Source organism: Helobdella robusta, assembly GCF_000326865.2.
Source record: "Helobdella robusta unplaced genomic scaffold HELROscaffold_50, whole genome shotgun sequence".
In the NCBI taxonomy this organism is placed as follows: Eukaryota; Metazoa; Annelida; class Clitellata; order Rhynchobdellida; family Glossiphoniidae; genus Helobdella; species Helobdella robusta.
Window position 1 is genome coordinate 205,006 of NW_008705255.1, and position 19,419 is coordinate 224,424.

Here is a 19,419-nt window from a genome sequence, read left to right on the forward strand (position 1 = left end):
ATGATTATGATTATGCGATAATGATGGTGATAATTACATCATTAAAGACGGCAAAATCAAAACAACTGAAAATCTATACCGAAATTCTTATAATAATATGGTCATTGTTAACTAATTTGTACATAAAACAAACAAATTTAAACTATTACTACAGCTACTTTCGCTATTATTATTATTACTACTACTACTACTACTGCTACTACTACTCTACTACTACTACTAATACGACAACTACTACTACTACTACTGCTACTACTACTACTACTACAACTATTAAAACTACTTGTACTCTTACTACTACCACCACTCTTACCTACTACTACTACTACTACTACTGCTGCTGCTTGCTGCTACTACTACTAGTACTAAAACTACTACTACTACTACTAATACTCCCACCACCACTATTAATAATAATAATAACAATAATAATAAGAATACGAATACGAATGCAAATTGTCATAGCAATATTATCGATGATTCAAAATTCAACAAAAATAAAACAAAAAATACTCTGTATGCAGTGCGCATTATTATTATTATTATTATTATTATTATTATTATTATTATTATTATTATTATTACTAATCCGTTATTCACCAGTATAGCCACTTGTATATAAACACGGATTTATAGATAATTCAATTAAAACTAAATATTGTGTAATATTTTTAATTTTTAAACAATAATTATATAAAAATTATTAACTGTTATAAGCTTGCTTTTAGTTTAAAACATAAACAGTGAATTAAAATATAAACGAATAGTTAGATAACTTAGTTTAACAAAATATTTAAATTAAACACCAACGTCGCATTTAGCAATGCTGAAAGTAAAATTTCATATTCACATCACTATAATAAATGCCCTTTGCTTGTGTTTGTGCACTGTGCATAAGGTTGTATGTATGCATGCGTGTATGTATGTAGGTATGTGTGTATGTATGTATGTGTGTATGTATGTATGTGTGTATGTATGTATGTATGTATGTATGTATGTATGTATGTATGTATGTATGTATGTATGTATGTATGTATGTATGTATGTATGTATGTATGTATGTATGTATGTATGTATGTATGTATGTATGTATGTATGTATGTATGTATGTATGTATGTATGTATGTATGTATGTATGATGTATGTATGTATGTATGTATGTATGTATGTATGTATGTATGTATGTATGTATGTATGTATGTATGTATGCATGTATGTATGTATGTATGTCTGTATGTATGTATGTATGTACGTATGTATGTATGTATGTGTGTACGTGTGTGTTTATGCGTGTGTGTGTCTCTTCAAAACATGATCGTTACAATGTATATATTAATTATTTCAAATATGTATGAATGTATGTATGTATGTATGTATGTATGTATGTATGTATGTATGTATGTATGTATGTATGTATGTATGTATGTATGTATGTATGTATGTATGTATGTATGTATGTATGTATGCATGTATGTATGTATGTATGTCTGTATGTATGTATGTATGTATGTATGTACGTATGTATGTATGTATGAACCCATAATTGATTAGAGCTATAGGGAAGTAATAATCATATCCGGGTTCAGCTTTAATCTGTTAAACGCTTTGCACAGACAGGTATTTTAACGCTCCATCCAAAATACAGAAAGAATTATATTTTTGAAGTAAAATAGAAAAGGATTGTTTTACATAACTCCTATCTAATGGGTCACCAGATACTTCTACAATCCTGCTACAGAGTTCATTCAAAAAACTCTGAGTCTGAGCATCGGTGGACCAAAGGTCTCAATGCAGACTGGCTGAAAAATTTTGCTTTCTGCAGGAGCCGCATATTTTGAATTTTTAAAGTCTGCGGCTCTTAAGGCAGCGGCACCCGCCTCCTGTGAGGTAAGATTAATGTACCTTTCAGCCATGGTGTGAGGGAACGTAACATCCCAAGCAAGGGAACGTCCCTGCGTCCATGGTGAAATAGTGTACCCATCGGGCCTGAGGCTACCTTCCTCCATAAGACCCGTGGGTTTTTTAATTGTGGGTATGTTTGCCCTCCCTCTGAAAGCACCTGACCAAAAAGTCGTTCATGGCCGAGTGTCGAGCCCGTCTACCAGGGCCCAATCGACACGAAAGACCATGGTAGCCCAGGGGTTCCACATTGGCCCCACATAAAAAAACATACTCGGTTAAAATGGGTAAACCGAGTCTCAGTCCAAAACTGACACGAACACAAGAGTCGTCCAGCAATAATAATAATAATAATAATAATACACAATAATAATAATAATAATATACACAATAATAATAATAATAATAATAATATGATGATGATGATGATAATAATATTCATTATCGTCATCGTTCTTATCAACATGCTGATAAGCATTTAAAATCGATACAATGTACGTTTTAATGCAAGTAGCTATGTTAGGTTAGGCAGAGAATATAATTGTTTGGATGGTGTTATTATTAATAAAGATAATATTTTATTATTGTCACAATAAATTTAATCAGAGGAGTAAATCGGATGGTAGTTTTGGGGCTGAAGTTCCCCAACAATAAAAAATTTTTCAGGTTTAAGGATTAAATGATCAAAATCTCTATATAAATTTTTGAAAACTTAGACTGACTATTTCGGCGGGATGTTGTTTTGTTAAAAGTCCTACAAAGAAGTTTAAATTCTAAATTCCTGAAGAGTTTCATGAAAATACGCCACATACTTTACAGAAATAAGACTGCATCCTGGCGTTTATGTCGAAATTTAAGATCTGGCAACCAAATATTCTTTTTTTTTACAGTTCGTCATGACAAAACTAATCACCTCTTTTTTGGTTGATTTTTTTGTTCCAGTCTCGTTGCTTCTGGAAATCCTTTTTGGAAAGGATTGCTGGAGGCATCTTGGCTTTTGCATGAAAAACTGACGGGAAGACGAATCTTTTGTTAATTTGTGGGTTTTCAAATCTGACAACTAACGCCTGGCTGCAGTCAAACCTCTGTGTATCATTTCTGCCTATTGTTCCTGCAATGCTGTTAGAAGTCAAAATTTTGCCGGAATTAAACACCTCCTTGTGTGCAAACAACCTTCCTGTTGGCTCCTTCATTTCCAGTTTCTCGGATCCCAAAAATGTCATCGGGCTATCCGGCCATTTGTAATTTTTAAAATCCGAGGCAGGCGGTGCTTGGATGTACGGATAGTACCAGTCGGAACAGGGGCAGCCTTTGTAGTGATATTCAACAAGTGACACAAGGACTTCACGAATGTATTTCCTTGTTGACCGCGATCTCTTCTCCCTGCAATCTTTCCAGTAGTTGTTAGATTTTTCATCCATTTCTTCCGCGTGAAGTGACCAAAAAACTTTAACTGCCCCCGTCGGATTATTTGTATCATAGTAATTTCCTTTTTTCATAACCGGACTGTTTTGATACATTTTCACTGGAAGTGTGAAAGGTTCAAGTAATTTTCATAATTCTTCTCAGAAGCATCAATCTTTTTTTTCATTTCTTTAGAAATCGTTTGAGACTCAGCAAATAACTCAGGCAATCTAAATCCAGTTAATACATTTAGTCATCAAAGATGTTTTAAATGGTTCAAGGTTGAAATGTCATAGCAGCCAGACAAAAACGAAACCATTTTATATGCAACTTAGCGAGTAAAAAAGAATTGAAAAAACACCTCTATTTACAAAGAATTTTTATACATAAAAATAAAAAAGCAATAACAGTTGCTTGGTGATTAAAAATTCTTATTTAGAGGCGTGTATTTAATAGATTATATATATAATATAATATATATATTTGTTGGTAATAGACCATAATTTTTACAATATGTAATATTTTTACAATATTACAATATAATATATATATTTATAAGTATATATAACCTTATACGTTTTAGTGGTGCCGTTGTGTATGTACACAAAAATTGCCAAGAACTTAATTTAAAGAACCTTTCTTGAAAATTTGAAATTTCAATTTGAATTTTTTTTACTAATTTGAAAATTACGAAGTCTGCAAAACCGCCTTGAAACATAACATCGCCGGTACATCAGCGCCTAAAATATTACCCTCAATCCGATTAAGGTAATTACCAATGGTTTCATCCAACAATATAATTGCGTTTCATGTGAATGTTATTTTGTTAAGTGTTTATATCGCATATAAAGCATATATAACTATATATAACATATAAAAATCTTATATAAGCTTATATAAAGCATATATATAACTCTTTCGTTACCATTAATTCATGCACAACTCAGGATCCCATCACACAAAAATTACATAATTTCTTTATTTGTTAGCGACGAGGTTAATTTTAATTTCAATTTGTACTAACAATGGTTGTATGCTCATCTAGGTAAATGTACACTGCTCGTTAAACTTTTTAGAATTAATTTCGTAAGTATAACAAATTTTCGTTGTCATCAAAGGCCATCATTATTACAATTAATTCTGCTCTATAACTTGGTGATGTAATGAGTAGTAATATAATTATATTTTAAACAAGAATTATTAAATATAATTATATAATAATTAATAATTATATGTTGCGTAAGTAAACGCTACTCTATAGTCTATCTATGTGTAACATAACGTAAACATATAAATAAACATCAATAAATACCTTAAAGATGAGTTGCAAACTTTTTTTACAATCGGTTGAACACAACTCACATTGTAGACGAATGACAAATAAAGTTAATTAATTTAATATTATAGAATATTATAAATATAATATTGAAAATCGAAATATATCCAAAAATAACTTTATTATGAAAAAAAATGTTTCTAAAATAAAATACTCTAGCGACTAAATTTTATAAAATAAATAAACACCTCAGTTTGTTTTTGTTACAGGCTTTATTAGTAGTGAATAAATGTCGCCAAGTGTCGTTAAATTGTTGTGGTCATTAGCCTGGAGCATTTTGTAGCCTGTTCAGGCGAAAATTTTCAAAATTAATTCACATGAGGGCATCGATATTCCAGCAGGCCAACTTACCGATAGATTTTCTTTTTGCCAACTTTTGTAAACCAGTAGAACATTCCCTGTAGAGTGCCAAAGTTACTTACAAAAGTTCAAAATTTCTTAAGAAACTTTCTCGGTAACAATATTTTTATCTTCCATCGCCTACAACAACGTTATCACTATTCACAATCGCAATCTTAAGCAACATCGGCAAGAATCTAATCATCCCAATCATTGTCCCAATCATCATCGTCATTAACACCATCATCATCATCATCATCATCAACATCATCATCATCATTAACATCATCATTAACATCATCATCATTAACATCATCATCATTATTAACATCATCATCATCGCCATCATCACCAAGGGCATCATCATCAACACCAAAAATGGCTCAGGGTAGATGGACAGTGCCCTACATATTTTCCTTCTTCGCCTATCAATACACTCTGTACACACTGTACCTCGGAAGGAACCTACCTGGCGTTTGTACCTCTGCCGGCATCGTATGTCTGGCTTGTTTAACGGCAGCCAACATGATTTTCATGAAAATTCTCTTCTCAAATTGGAAGTACTCCATTGCGTGGAAATGCATCGCATTGCTGCTCATGCTACTGGCCGGTTGGTTTCTTGTTTATTTGGAAAATATCTTGGCTAATAGCACATAATGTGATGGATATTTTTATTTTATAATCAATTGCTAATGTTTGTTTCACCTCCCTTGGTTCTTACAAACAAATTATAGATTTCTATATAGTAATTATGGATTTTGCCGGATCTAGACAACTTTGATTGGGGCCAAAATTTTGAAAGTGTTTAAATTTTGAAAGAGTTTAAAAAATTTTGAAATTGTTTAAACTTTGAAATTGTTTAAATTTTGAAATTGTTTGAATTTTGAAATTGTTTAAAATTTTAAAATTGTTTAAATTTTGAAATTATTTAAATTTTGACGGGAAGAGGCCAAAAAATGACTTTTACTGATTTTTAATTAAAAACTGCACACAACGGGCGGGGCACTGGCCTTCTTAGATCCGCCAAAGCAGAAGTCTTTATGTGACAAATACACAAGGATGGAAAAAAGTTTATGATTTGAATAATGCTCTTTTAATTAACTTTCTTGAGAAAAAAATAAAATTTTTATTATTAGCGATTATATAAATGTTGTTAATAATAATGGTATATTATAAAAATACTATAAATATACGTAAAATGACTCGGCATGTACAACACTCGCAGCCTTCATGTGTGGAGTCATCATGTTCCACATTCCTCGATCCGTGATGCACCTTCCATTGTTTGGGGATCAACTCGTTGTTGCACTCCTGTCTATTTCCTGCTCTGTGCTACAAATTTTCTTCATCAACCTAACCGATGAAGATGATTGATTGGTTCACTGATTTGTATCTGTTGGCCGGTTGATAAGTTGATTGATTGGCTGATAGATAGATAGATTGATTGGTTAACTGAATGACTGATTGATAATGCTTGGTTGACTGGTTTATCGAATGATTGATTATGTTTGGTCGATTGATTGATTGATTGATTAAATGATTGATTGATTGAATAATTTATTAAATTCATTTATTTGTTGATTTTAGTTTGATTGCATGGTTGATTAGCTGGTTGATTATTACTTGATTTTATAACTGGTTGATAGATTGCATCATTCAAATCTGGATATACCTTTCGTTAATTTGTTAATTTTACATTTTGTCAAACTTTTAGCATCTAATTTCATGCGTCTAACTATATTAGGAACGTTTAAAGTAACGATTGAATTTACATTTCACAATCACGAGTTTTATTTAACGGTTGCCCGTGTTAAATTAATTTAATATCATCAACCTCAACGCTACACTCTCTTTCTCTCTTTTTCATCCATCATTTCTTTTTCTCTCTTCTCTAACACTCCCTTATACACACGCACACACACAGACACACACACACACACATATATATATATATAATATATATATATATATATACACAGATATATGTATATACACACAACGTATAGTATTTATTCTATATATTAATACTATAAGCATGCTCTCTATTGTTACAAAGTCGAGTCAAACGCGATTCTAAAGAGGATGATGTGATGTACCGGTGAAAAAATTCTGGATTATCTACACACATTCTCACGTGAAAATGAAATTTCTCGATATTTATTTTAAAATATAAATATTGAATTGAATTAATAGAATATTAATAAATATTATTTCGGAGGTGATTGTTTAAATAGTTCTGTTTTGTATCTAAACTTTCTGTATAAAAATTTGAACGTTGGTGACTAAACTGTAAAAAATTTACGAATTCGCCTATGAATTTTTCCCAATTTTGTCATAACCCAAGCAAAATTCTCCCTAACTTTTGCCTCTGAGATAATTCAATAACTTTAATAAATAAATTGAACAAATATAAGCTATAAAACCTAATTAGAAATATCCGTTTGATTATTTAAATTGATTAAATAAATAAATTAATTAACTGAATAAATTCGACAAGTCAACTAGACCTAAAGGATGATAAATTCTTCAACATAACATATAATTTTAGCTGATTTCATCACACGATAAACTGATAATTTATATTAAATAGTAGAGTTATAATCAGGGATTGCTATACTAATACCTGTATACATTTTTATTCATACTGTACAAAAGATGGGTGGCGGGATTTTTAAATGCTGCAAGGTGAGTCGAGTCTTATTTAATAGCTCCAAATATATTTGTTATTTCGCTTATTTGGTAGTCAATTGTTATCTATTACTTCTTAAATTAGTTATTTATCAACACACCACACACATACACCACCACACACAAACACACACTCTCACACTCACACACACTCAGACAAACACACACAAACACACACACACACGCAAGCATAATGCGTATGATGAAGTGTTTGCCGATATGTTTGTAAGTAAACCAACGCGAGCAGAAATAGTTTTTGTATTTTTTATTTTAGAATTATTTTAATAAAACTTTTTAAGTATGGAAATATTTAAATATTTTAGGATTATTTTAAATATCTTAGGATTATTTTAATAAAACTTTTCAAATATAGAAATATTTTTTTAACTTTAACAACGTTTAAGGATGCAGTTGGGTTCGAGGTGATAGATTCCGATGGCGAAGAAGACCCCTACGCAAGGGACATCATCATACTGAGGAACATGATGAATGGGGCCCCGTCCATATTTCTGGCCGTGACAATCAGCTACCCTGATGGCAAGGTCAGGGCCGTTGTTCCAGAAGGACAAAGTTTAGATAGCACGTGTTAGTGTGGGATGGAGTTGGCGGTGATTGGTGTGTGTGTGTGTTCGTGTGTTTGTTTGTTCGTGTGTGTAATTGTGTGTGTTTGTGAGTATGTGTGGTCTATGTCACAAGATGTCATAAGAAGAGTTTTATAATTCAAAAAGCGAAGGTTGATGTAAACATTAATTTTTCCAAATTTATCCTCATCTTCATCATCATCTCCATCATCATCATCATCTCCATCATCATTCTCATCATCATCATTATTATCATTTCCATCATCATCATCATCATTCTCATCATCATTATCATCATCTCACTCATCTTCATCCGAGCCAGAATTTTTTGGCGTCATCGTCTTAACCTTATCATTTGAATAATCACACTCAAAATAACAATAATAGTAACAACAATACTAATAATATTAATCATAATAATAATCCTAACCTTCATCATCATCCTTATTTTAACACTTTAGCGTGCAATTAAATTATAATTAAGCTGTAACATCCGCGTAAAACTTAATAACCAGTATTGCAATCAAGTTAGGAATTAGTAGCTGTGAAAATGTATGAACACATACACACACACACTCACGCACAGGCACACACATAAACACACACAGGCGCATACACACAAACACACACACACGCACACACACATAAACACACACACACGCACACACACATAAACACACACACGCACACGCACGCACAGGTACACACACGCATACTCCTTCATTAATTTGTAAGTACACGTATTCAGAAAATTCATTTACAATGTTATTTCGACATAAATGAATTCTTTTCAGTGAAGATTTGAGATTATTTTTTTAGATTGTCATATAATTTATCTTCTGAGGTATCAACAAACTGCAACAACAGACACACACACACACACACAAAGAGAGAAACACAAACACAGAGAGAGAGGGAGAGAGAGAGAGAGAAACACAAACACACACACACAAAGAGAGAAACACAAACACACACACAGAGAGAGAGAGAGAGAGAGAGAGAGAGAGAGAGAGAGAGAGAGAAACACAAACACACACACACACACATACTTACACACTCAACTCTAGGCATCAAGGACATTGTGAATTTTTTCAAGGGTAAAACAGGGGGTTTGGCGGAAAGGTTCGTCAATTTGGGCCCTGGACTACCAAGGTCGGGTGGGGTTCTTTCAAATTTTCAAAAAAATTTTTTTTCACAAGTTTGTCCATTCATTCGTTTAACTGAATTATTCACTCATTCATTCAGTCAGTGAATCAACCAATCAGTGAATCAAACAACCAACTAATCAACCAACCAACCAATCAACTAACTAATAACTAATCAACAGACCAATCAGCCAACCAACCAATAAATCTGTTAACTTTCTAATCAATCAATCAATCAACCAACCAACTATCCAGCAAATTATTCAACCAATCAACCAAAGAGCCAACTAATCAACCAACCAACCAGTCAACCAACTAATAAATCAGTTAACTTTCTAATCAATCAATCAATCAATTAATCAACCAATCAATCAATCAATCAATGAACCAGGTACATTCCCGGCAAGATGATTGACAACGCGGTTTTGTTCTGTTCCGGTCTAAGTGAGAAGCAGTCTGAGGGATGCGTGATCCTGAAAACGAGATCCTGCCTGCTGGTCGTCTGCTACAGTGGGGATAGTGAAATGTCGGTCAGGATAGCACAGGAAACAGTTCACAGGATGATGGATTGTGATCTCTGATTGGTGAATGAGTGGATGGATGGATGGTTGAGGAGTTGAATGAATGAATGAGTGCATGCAGGATGGATGGATAGATGGATAGTTGAGGAGTTGAATGAATGAATGGATGGATGGTTGAGGAGTTGAATGAATGAATGGATGGATGGATGGTTGAGGAGTTGAATGAATGAATGAATGAAAGATAGGTAGTGGATGAATAAGTGAGTTAACGAATGAATGACTGAGTGTGTGATTAATTAAGTAAATTTACGTTTTTTGCCGACCATATTCGATCTGTAATTGATCTCTGATGAATGAATGGAAAGATGGTGAAAGTAAGAATGAATTACAATAAAAATGAGTGAATAATTAAATAAATAAATGTATAAATGTTGAACAGAATGAATGAACGAACGAACGAATGAATGAATGAATGTAGACATGTAATGTAGACATTATACAAACCTACACAGCAAAAAAATCTAAAAATTTCTGCAGAACTTCAGCTAATAAATAAAAGAATGAAATGAATGGAAGAATGAATTAATAAGTTATATATATATATATATAATTATATATATATATAATTATATATATATAATTATATATATATAATTATATATATTATAGAGAGTGAGTGAGTGAGTGAGTGAGTGAGTGAGTGAGTGAGTGAGTGAGTGAGAGTTCTACGAATTTTCTCATTCACCAAACTTATCTGTTTTTTATCTAATGCAAATTGACAATGTCAGCTACGTATTCATTTCATTGCCTGTTTTATTCAAAATCTTATTAGTTCATTTTCTTCTTTTGTTTAAAAATTTATTTATTTTTGGTCTCTTGTTGTATCCTCATTCATTCGTTCAACAATCCAGTCAACAATTCAGTCAACATTTTATTCATTCATTCATCCATCTATTCATTCATCCATTCATTCATTCATTCATTCATTCATTCATTCATTCATTCATTCATTCATTCATTCATTCATTCATTCAGTCAGTTTATAACATTGTAATTCATTTATGAAAAACACAACAAGATGAAAAATCACATATTTATTTTCTTAATTCAAGAGAGAAAACAAAGCTGTTGGTTCAGATTTTGTATAAATTCGCTTTATTCTTTACAGGTAAGTGGCGAATGTGACATTTTTTGCTCAGTTTATTTGTTTAATTAACTCAAATTACTTGCCGAAATGGTGAAAAAAGATTGAAAGATGATGATGGTGGTGATGAAAATGACGATGGTGGTGACGATACCTGATCATGATGAAGATGATAGATGAATATATGATGATGATGAAGATGATAGATGAATATATGATTATAACAACCATAAACAGAATAGAATAAAATTAATAAAGAAAACTAACAAATAAAAAAATATAACCCAAAATATGTTTACTCGAAATAAGTTTTTTTCGGCCTAGTTGGAGACCATCCTTAGGTGTTACATGGATGTGCCCTATCTCTAGGTACATGGTATAACAGTAGGGGGGGGGATTGTGTACACCCTATACACCCTACCAAGGTAGGTAATATTAATTCTAAGTGGGCAGTTTAAAATAGACAGATAAAAATTTGAGAATTAATGTTTCACTGAAATGTAAATAATTGTCAAATGTAATGTCTCACAAAATGTTCTCCATTAAAAATGAGTATTCCAAATAAAAAATCAAATCCCATCCAAGTTTTTTTTATATGAAATTTAACTTTTTCCCCGCTGTACAAAGCTATTTTTGTGTTGAAAATAAGGTTGATTCTAAGCACTATATGGAAAGATGCATATGTTACGTAACAATTAGGAGGGTGTGGGTATGGAAATGTCTCAGAGAGTTTAGGGGGCATGGCAAACACCGCTCTGGCCTTACCAAAAATTATTGTTGGGGCCAGTGACGGTTGTGACGTAAGAACATTTTTGAAAATAAGTCACTTGGAGTTGTAAGCTTTTTTTTATATAAAAATGTACAAGTTTTTTACCAAAGGCATAATTCCCACTTTTCCAATAGTTTCATTTATTGATATATATAATTATATATCATATATCAATACTACACGATAATTCCCTACAGGATATATGGTACATTCAATTTGATATCACAAAGTTTTGAGGATATCTAGATACAGATACATACATAATTATTTGCCTACCTAAAAACATTAATGCATGCATACCCTGAAATATATCATACATGGTTAACTTTGATATTTATAAATATGATATACAACGTATCATTTATTGTTATGATAATCAAGGAGAGGTTGACATTCAGTGTAGTTTTGTGTAGTGCTTTTGCTTGTGTGTGTGTGTGTGTGTGTGTGTGACTGTGTGTGAGATGTGTGTGTCTGTGTAATTGTGTTTTGTTATTTATGTTTATCAAAATAAAATTATTAAATGAAAACCAGTCCGCACTAGTGTCAGAAAATTGAACTAAACATTTTTTTCTCATGGAAAATTTTACGATGAGAAGATGTTGATGATGGTAAAGATGACAAGGATGAAGCTGATAAAGGAGCTGAAGATGAAGACGATGATGAAGAAGATGATGGTGGTGAAGATGATGAAAAAGTTGTTAGTGATGATGATGAAGAAGAAGCTGATGACGACGATGATGATGGTGAAGATGAAAAAGACGATGAAGTAGAAGATGAGGACGATGATGATCAATCATTCATTCATTCAATCATTCATACATTCATTCATTCATCCATTCATTCATCCATCCATTCATTCATTCATCCATTCATTCATTTAGTTTTTGTTGGCAGACGGCGTTTATCCATTCTTTTTAACCATTTATATACAAATTATGCTCTCTGTTAATCGATCTAATCTAATTTGTGAGAAAAATTACTGTTAGAAATTACTCGAAGTTTTTAGTGCTTTGTTCTAAGTTGTTCAAGCTTCAAATTATTTATTAGCTTGTTCATTCATTCTCTGGTTTGGCTGTTAACTCCATCACTTTCATTCCATTTATTCATTCGTTCCGTTCGTTCCTTCGGTCATTCATTCAGTCGTTCATTCATTCATTCATTTATTCATTCATTCATTCGTCCGTCCGTTTGTCCGTCCATTCATCCATCCATCCACCTATCCATCCATCCATCCACCTATCCATCCATCCATCCATCCACCTATCCGTCCATTCATGCATTCATCCATGCATTCATCCATCCATCCATTCATCCATCCATCCATTCATTCAGCAGTCCATTTCGAGTCGGTTGATAGTTCTTCGGGTGTAATCCAAACTGTTGCCCGAGTTCTCAGGAAGGTCGTTGCCTGCGTTGTCAGCTACTCCATCATCATCATCATCTCCCCTGCTCACCTGGTGGTGGTGGTGGTGGTGGTGTTAATTGTGGTGGTGGTCATGGTGATGATGATGATGGTGATTATGATAGTAATGATGATAATGATGATAGAAATGATGATGATAAGGATGATGATGAGGATTGTGGTGGTGATGATGATTGTGTGGATGACACAAGTAAACCAAAAAAACTCAAACAGACCCCATTGTAATTAGAATTAAAATGGGTCCCATTGACAAACTCTTGCCCCTTGCGACCTTGACCTTTCCAACAACAAAGGGCCCTTTTCCGGCAATATAAGAGAAGAATTATGATGAGCGCTAGAAGTAAGAGGAGACCCCCACCAAGACCCAGCCCTAACCCGAGCCCCAGTTTGCAGGGTCTTGGACATGATTCGGCTGACACTTGCACTTGTGGTGGTGATGGGATTGTTGATGGTGGTGAAATTATGTGGTGGGTTATGAATTCGTCGTCATCATCATCATCACTTCCATAATCATATTCATCAACTGCGACACCACTATCACCATCATTATCATAATCGCATCGCCCGTCATCACCATCATCATCAACAACCATATCATCATCACTACTATCATCATCATCAACAACCAACTCATCACCACCACAATCATCATCATCAACTATATCACCATCACTATCATCATCATCGTCGTCGTCGTCATCATCATCATCACCACGGTCACACCTGGATAGCATTGGGACCAGACATATGAGCCCGCTGGCGAGTTGTGGTTAGGAGGGCAGGGTTGACACGAGTCGCTAGACTGAATAATTTTTAATTAATTTCTTTATTTGTCCACTGATTCACTCACTCGCTCATCACTCATCCATTCATTTATTCACCCATATATTCATTTATTCACTCACTCAATCATCTATTCGTTTGTTCATTCGTTCATTCATTCATTCATTCATTCATTCATTCATTCATTTATTCATTCATTCATTTATTCATTCATTTATTCATTCATTCATTCATTCATTCATTCATTCATTCATTCATTCATTCATTCATTCATTCATTCATTCATTCATTCATTCATTCATTCATTTATTCATTCATTCATTTATTCATTCATTCATTCATTCATTTATTCATTCATTTATTCATTCATTTATTCATTCATTCATTCCTTCTCCCTACAAACATCTTCCGGGTTGAACGTCCCCTCGGGGCAATCAATGCATCTGTCGACAGCCTGCATTGATCCGGGCGGGCAGTGAACTAGGTAAGTGAGTGAATAAATGCATGAATGAATGAACGAATGAATGAATAAATGAATGAACAAACGAACGAACGAATGAATGAGTGAAATAATATATTCAAAAATTCAATAACAAATTTGGTAAAAAATTATTCAGCTTCAAACGAATGAACAAAAGAGCAATCCTGAAAATTACCATCGTAAAACACATTACTATCACCATAGCCACCGTCAGGATCATCATCATCAACAACCACACCATCATCATCACCACCATCATCACCATCATCATCATCATCATCATCAACTGCATCATCACCATCATCGTCAACTACATCATCATCAGCGTCATCATCACCAACTACATCATCATCACCACCGACAACGTGACCACTACCATTATCACCAGCCACACCACCATCACCACCAACCACAGTTATCATTCCTCTCAACTTCTCCGGGTTCACATCCGTAAGAGAAACTCAATCCATTTCCGTATGTGAGGTCGAAAACGTTCTGCACTCCGTCTTTAGCGTTGCTGACCAGAATGTTTGTGAAGCCCCTGTGGAGGTCCAGAATGACGTTCGTCATCGCTTGGTTCATGCTCACTTGAGAGGCATTTCTATTTTCCGGTCTGTTGAGATTCGTCAAAAATTGCTGCTAAAAAGTTTTTTAAACTCGTGTGTGGGGCGTTGGTTTGGTGGCAAATATGCCGGGCGGGTCTGGAAGATTTGTGATAAATTGCTTTAAAAAAGCTTCTAGATGTGTTTCGCGTTGGTTTATTGTTGGTTAAGGTGCTTGGCTGGCACTCTTTGCGAGATGTTTTTTTTAATCGAACGAACTACACACACACCACTAACTTTACAGATTCAAGCAGTTGGTACATCAGACGGACATCATAATCGTGCCCACTCGTCTGCCTCTTCTTTCTTTTCCACGTCTCTCTTGTCTTCCTCTTCACTCTTCTCTCACTCCTCTTCTGGAAGGTTTTCACGTTCTTACTGCAGCCTTGGATCTTCAACCTCTTCTTCAATCCGACTGAGTAGAAGGTGTTCTTGTAGAGACCGCCATTCCAGTTGAGGGTGAAGTCCTGATCAATGGCTTCTCTGCATTTGTCTGTCAGGTAGACATCCTGAGTTCCCACGAGGGTCTTTGGAGTAACTCCTGAATTGAGTTAGTAGAATAATGCTATCTGGATGACAAAACGATTGAGCTAGTGAGGAATTAAGAAGATAATCTTAAATCTAACTAACTCACTAAACAAACATTTGTCCAAACTTTAAGCAATGAAAGCAAGTCACAAATCTCTCAAGCAGGCTAACAACGAATCAGAGACCACTGATCGAACTTTTCAGCCAATCAGAATCCAAGGACTTTAGCCAATCAGGAACCAATGACCTTGGCCAATCAGGAACAATCAACAAATAACTCAGCCAACCAGGAACTAACTTAAACATTGATATCTCTCCACGCTGGTATCCATCTCGGGAATCCACGCTCCATCATAACAGTAGTATTCAGACGTCCCATTCACTGAGTATCCCTCGTTGCAGACAGTCGAACATTTCAGAACCGGATTTGTATCCGTGGGAGTGGGGATTGCGAGGGATAGGTTGGTGTTAAGATCGGACGAGTTTGCGTTCAGATATCTGCAGTTGTAGTGGCCATTAATGATGACTCTGATGAAGCAGGCTTTGATTTTTGGCGTGGTCTGTTTATCGGCTGGAATGAAATCTGATGTGTGGTTGGTTGGTTGGCTATTTGGTTGGATGGTTGGTTGGATGGTTGGTTGGATGGTTGGTTGGATGGTTGGTTGAATGGTTGGTTGGTTGGATGGTTGGCTGAACTTCGTAAGTGATGGAAAAGTAGTCAGAGAAGGAAGGAATTATAAACTTATAATTATAAATTATTTATTTATCGATAAAAATTGTTTATTCATCCATTTATAATTTTCCGTCATTTGTTTGTTCGTTCGTTCCTTCATTCATTTATTCATTCATTCATTCATTCATTCATTCATTCATTCATTCATTCATTCATTCATTCATTCATTCATTCATTCATTCATTCATTCATTCATTCATTCATTCATTCATTCATTCATTCATTCATTCATTCATTCATTCATTCATTCATTCATTCATTCATTCATTCATTCATTCATTCATTCATTCATTCATTCATTCATTCATTCATTCATTCATTCATTCATTCATTCATTCATTCATTCATTCATTCATCAATCCATCCATCTATCCACTGAAGAACGTCTACTAACCAGACATCTTATTGACTTTAACTTCGAAGGAGCACGAAGACTTGGATTCTGATGTGTCGGCCACAATGTAGTCAACGCGGGTGGACCCGACCTTAAAAGAGGAACCCCAGGCTGGGTTAGAGGTCGGAGGGGTAAACTCCACATTTTCCCTGATCTGTAGATGGAAAGATGGATGGATGGATGGATGGATAGATGGATGGATGGAAGGATGTATGGATGGATGAACAGATAGATAGATAGATGGATGGATGAATGGATAGATAGATAGATGGATGGGTGTATGGATGAATGGATAGATAGTTAGATGGATAGATAGTTAGATGGATGAATGTATAGATATGGTTCATGAATATTGATTAGATACCTTTGGTGGTGCCCATCTGACGTCATCAACAAGATTGTCATACGTGCTCAGTACAACATCAGCTGGACATTCAATAGTGGGCGGAGTTTTGTCTGCATAAATTATTACAATTAATAATAAGAAGTAAATAAATTTAAAAAGTAAGACGACAGTTAAGGTAATTTCAATCAGTAAATTTGATCAAAATCATTGATGCCAGTTCAATATTTTATCTTTTTATAATTTTTTATTAATCTACAATTTAGTGAATATTAATTTTATTTAAATAAAATATTTATTCAGTTATTTATTTATATATGGAATTTAATTTATAAAATTAAAAAACCTATCGAAAGTTGATAAAATTAATTTCAAACACGTTGAAACAATTAAATAATTAAAATAATAAAAACCTACGAGACGTGTCGAATTATTTCCAAATTAATTTGAATATTTCAATTTAAAGAGAGAGACCATTTTTTCAGAAAATTTTTAAATTTGATATAGCAACTCGTTTTGCCTGAGAAGTAAGTCATTTATATGAATAGTGAGGAGTGTTTTAATGGGAATGTGTCTTTCAGTGGATTCAGTCGACAATTTTAAAATCAAGCTAGGCGAGCTAGGACACTAAGACGTTAATTTTCATAGCGGTCTTTACACAGATGCTAGTCTACTGAACCACATTAAACTTTGTTATGTTACGCTATGCTAAGTCAAAATTTCAAATATTCACTCATCATTTCAAGCTCACTTGACGATGAAGACAATGATGATGTTGAAATCAGTGTTAGTTGAGATGAAAATGAGGGTATGAAAAAACAAAAGTGATAATCATCATCATCGTCGTCATCATCATCATCACTACCATCATCGTCATCATCATCATCAACAACAACATCACTACCATCATCGTCATGATAACCGACCAACGAGCTTCACTGTATATTGACACGTAGCACTCGCAGTCGGAATGACTTGACCATTTGCGATCACCTCCGAAACACTGGCTGTTAAGATCACCTGAGTTTGGTTGATTAGTAGTAGCAGCAGCAGTAGTAGTAGTAGTAGTAGTAGTAGTAGTAGTAGTAGTAGTAGTAGTAGTAGTAGTAGTAGTAGTATTAGTAATAGTAATAGTACTAGTAGTAGAAGTAGTAGTAGCAGTAGTAGTAGAAGCAGTAGTAGTAGTAGTAGCAGCAGTAGTAGCAGCAGTAGTAGCAGTAGTAGCAGCAGCAGTTGTAGTAGCAGTAGTAGTAATAGTAACAGAAGCACTTGTAGTAGTAGCAGTAGTAGCAGAAGTAGCAGTAGTAGTAGCAGTAGTAGTAGTAGTAGTAGTAGTAACAGCAACAGAAGTACCAACAATGGAAATAGTAATAGCAGAACTTTTGCATTTCTAAAATTAATAACATTATTAAAAGTAATTGAAGTTGTAGCGGAAAAATCGTTGTATTCCTCATTAAGATTACTAATATTTTTTCTCAAAGAGCCATGTTTAACATTTGAAAACTACTGGAAAGATCGCAGGGAAAGGAGATCGCAGTCAACAGTGAATACCATTCGTGAAGTCCTCGCGTCACTTGTTGAGTATCACTATATTTCAATTCTTACTAAGTGTTAAAGATCGGGTTTTTGGGAGGTCGATGGTCGCTAATGTCCTTGAAAAGATAAGGCACGAGAAAGAAAAAAAAAAAAAATAAAGAAAGAAAGAAAGAAAGAAAGAAAGAAAGAAAGAAAAGAAAAGGAACAAGGAAAGAAAGATGTTTAACATCAAAGAAATACATCTCTGAATTAATTCCACCAAACCTTATATAACTGCCCTCCCGGGTCAACACCCCCCTGCCACTGCATGATGACCCCAGGCGGGTCACGGACGATTTGAACGTCGCGGCCCATTCCGGTACAGTCTTCAGCCACGCCGACAAAGTCGTCGTTCGTGAAGTTGCCATTTGGCGGTAGGATGAGTTGGAGCTGGGATGGTTTTGGGGAAATATTTCGCGGCTATTTATTTTGTTTTTATTGCTAGTTTTGTTTATTATTATTATCGTTATTGAAATCATCATTTTCATGACTTCGTTATCACCATCATCATCAGCAGCAGCAACACAAACATCATTATCATCATCACCACCATCATCACCATCATCATCGACAACAACACAGACATCATTTACCATCACCACTATCATCATCATCAACAACCATCATCATCACCACTATCACCATCATCAACAATAACAACAACCACCACACAACCATCATCATCACCATCATCATCACCATCCTCATCATCAGCAGCACAACCAGCATCA

The 19,419-nt window shown here is 34.3% G+C and overlaps 3 protein-coding genes across 3 annotated transcripts; 1 reads left to right on the top strand and 2 right to left on the bottom strand.

Annotated features, from left to right (window-relative positions):
* Nucleotides 1-1,745: 1,745 nt before the first annotated feature.
* On the bottom strand, nucleotides 1,746-3,419 carry HELRODRAFT_178811 (hypothetical protein; the record flags this gene model as incomplete). Its single annotated transcript, XM_009027692.1, has 3 exons — nucleotides 1,746-1,902; nucleotides 2,060-2,209; nucleotides 2,914-3,419. The coding sequence occupies 3 exons, from the start codon at nucleotides 3,417-3,419 to the stop codon at nucleotides 1,746-1,748; spliced, it is 813 nt and encodes a 270-aa protein (XP_009025940.1).
* A 4,214-nt stretch (nucleotides 3,420-7,633) lies between these two features.
* HELRODRAFT_178812 (hypothetical protein) lies at nucleotides 7,634-12,062 on the top strand (the record flags this gene model as incomplete). The annotated part of the gene is made up of 6 exons (XM_009027693.1): nucleotides 7,634-7,663; nucleotides 8,071-8,251; nucleotides 9,315-9,399; nucleotides 11,026-11,081; nucleotides 11,757-11,857; nucleotides 12,024-12,062. 6 exons carry the CDS (start codon nucleotides 7,634-7,636, stop codon nucleotides 12,060-12,062), a joined length of 492 nt encoding a protein of 163 aa, XP_009025941.1.
* Nucleotides 12,063-13,154: 1,092 nt separating this feature from the next.
* Nucleotides 13,155-19,003, bottom strand: HELRODRAFT_193427 (hypothetical protein; the record flags this gene model as incomplete). The annotated part of the gene is made up of 11 exons (XM_009027694.1): nucleotides 13,155-13,280; nucleotides 13,465-13,673; nucleotides 13,973-14,051; nucleotides 14,436-14,512; nucleotides 14,924-15,126; nucleotides 15,353-15,656; nucleotides 15,942-16,184; nucleotides 16,771-16,861; nucleotides 17,135-17,226; nucleotides 18,040-18,133; nucleotides 18,914-19,003. The coding sequence occupies 11 exons, from the start codon at nucleotides 19,001-19,003 to the stop codon at nucleotides 13,155-13,157; spliced, it is 1,608 nt and encodes a 535-aa protein (XP_009025942.1).
* Nucleotides 19,004-19,419: the final 416 nt, after the last annotated feature.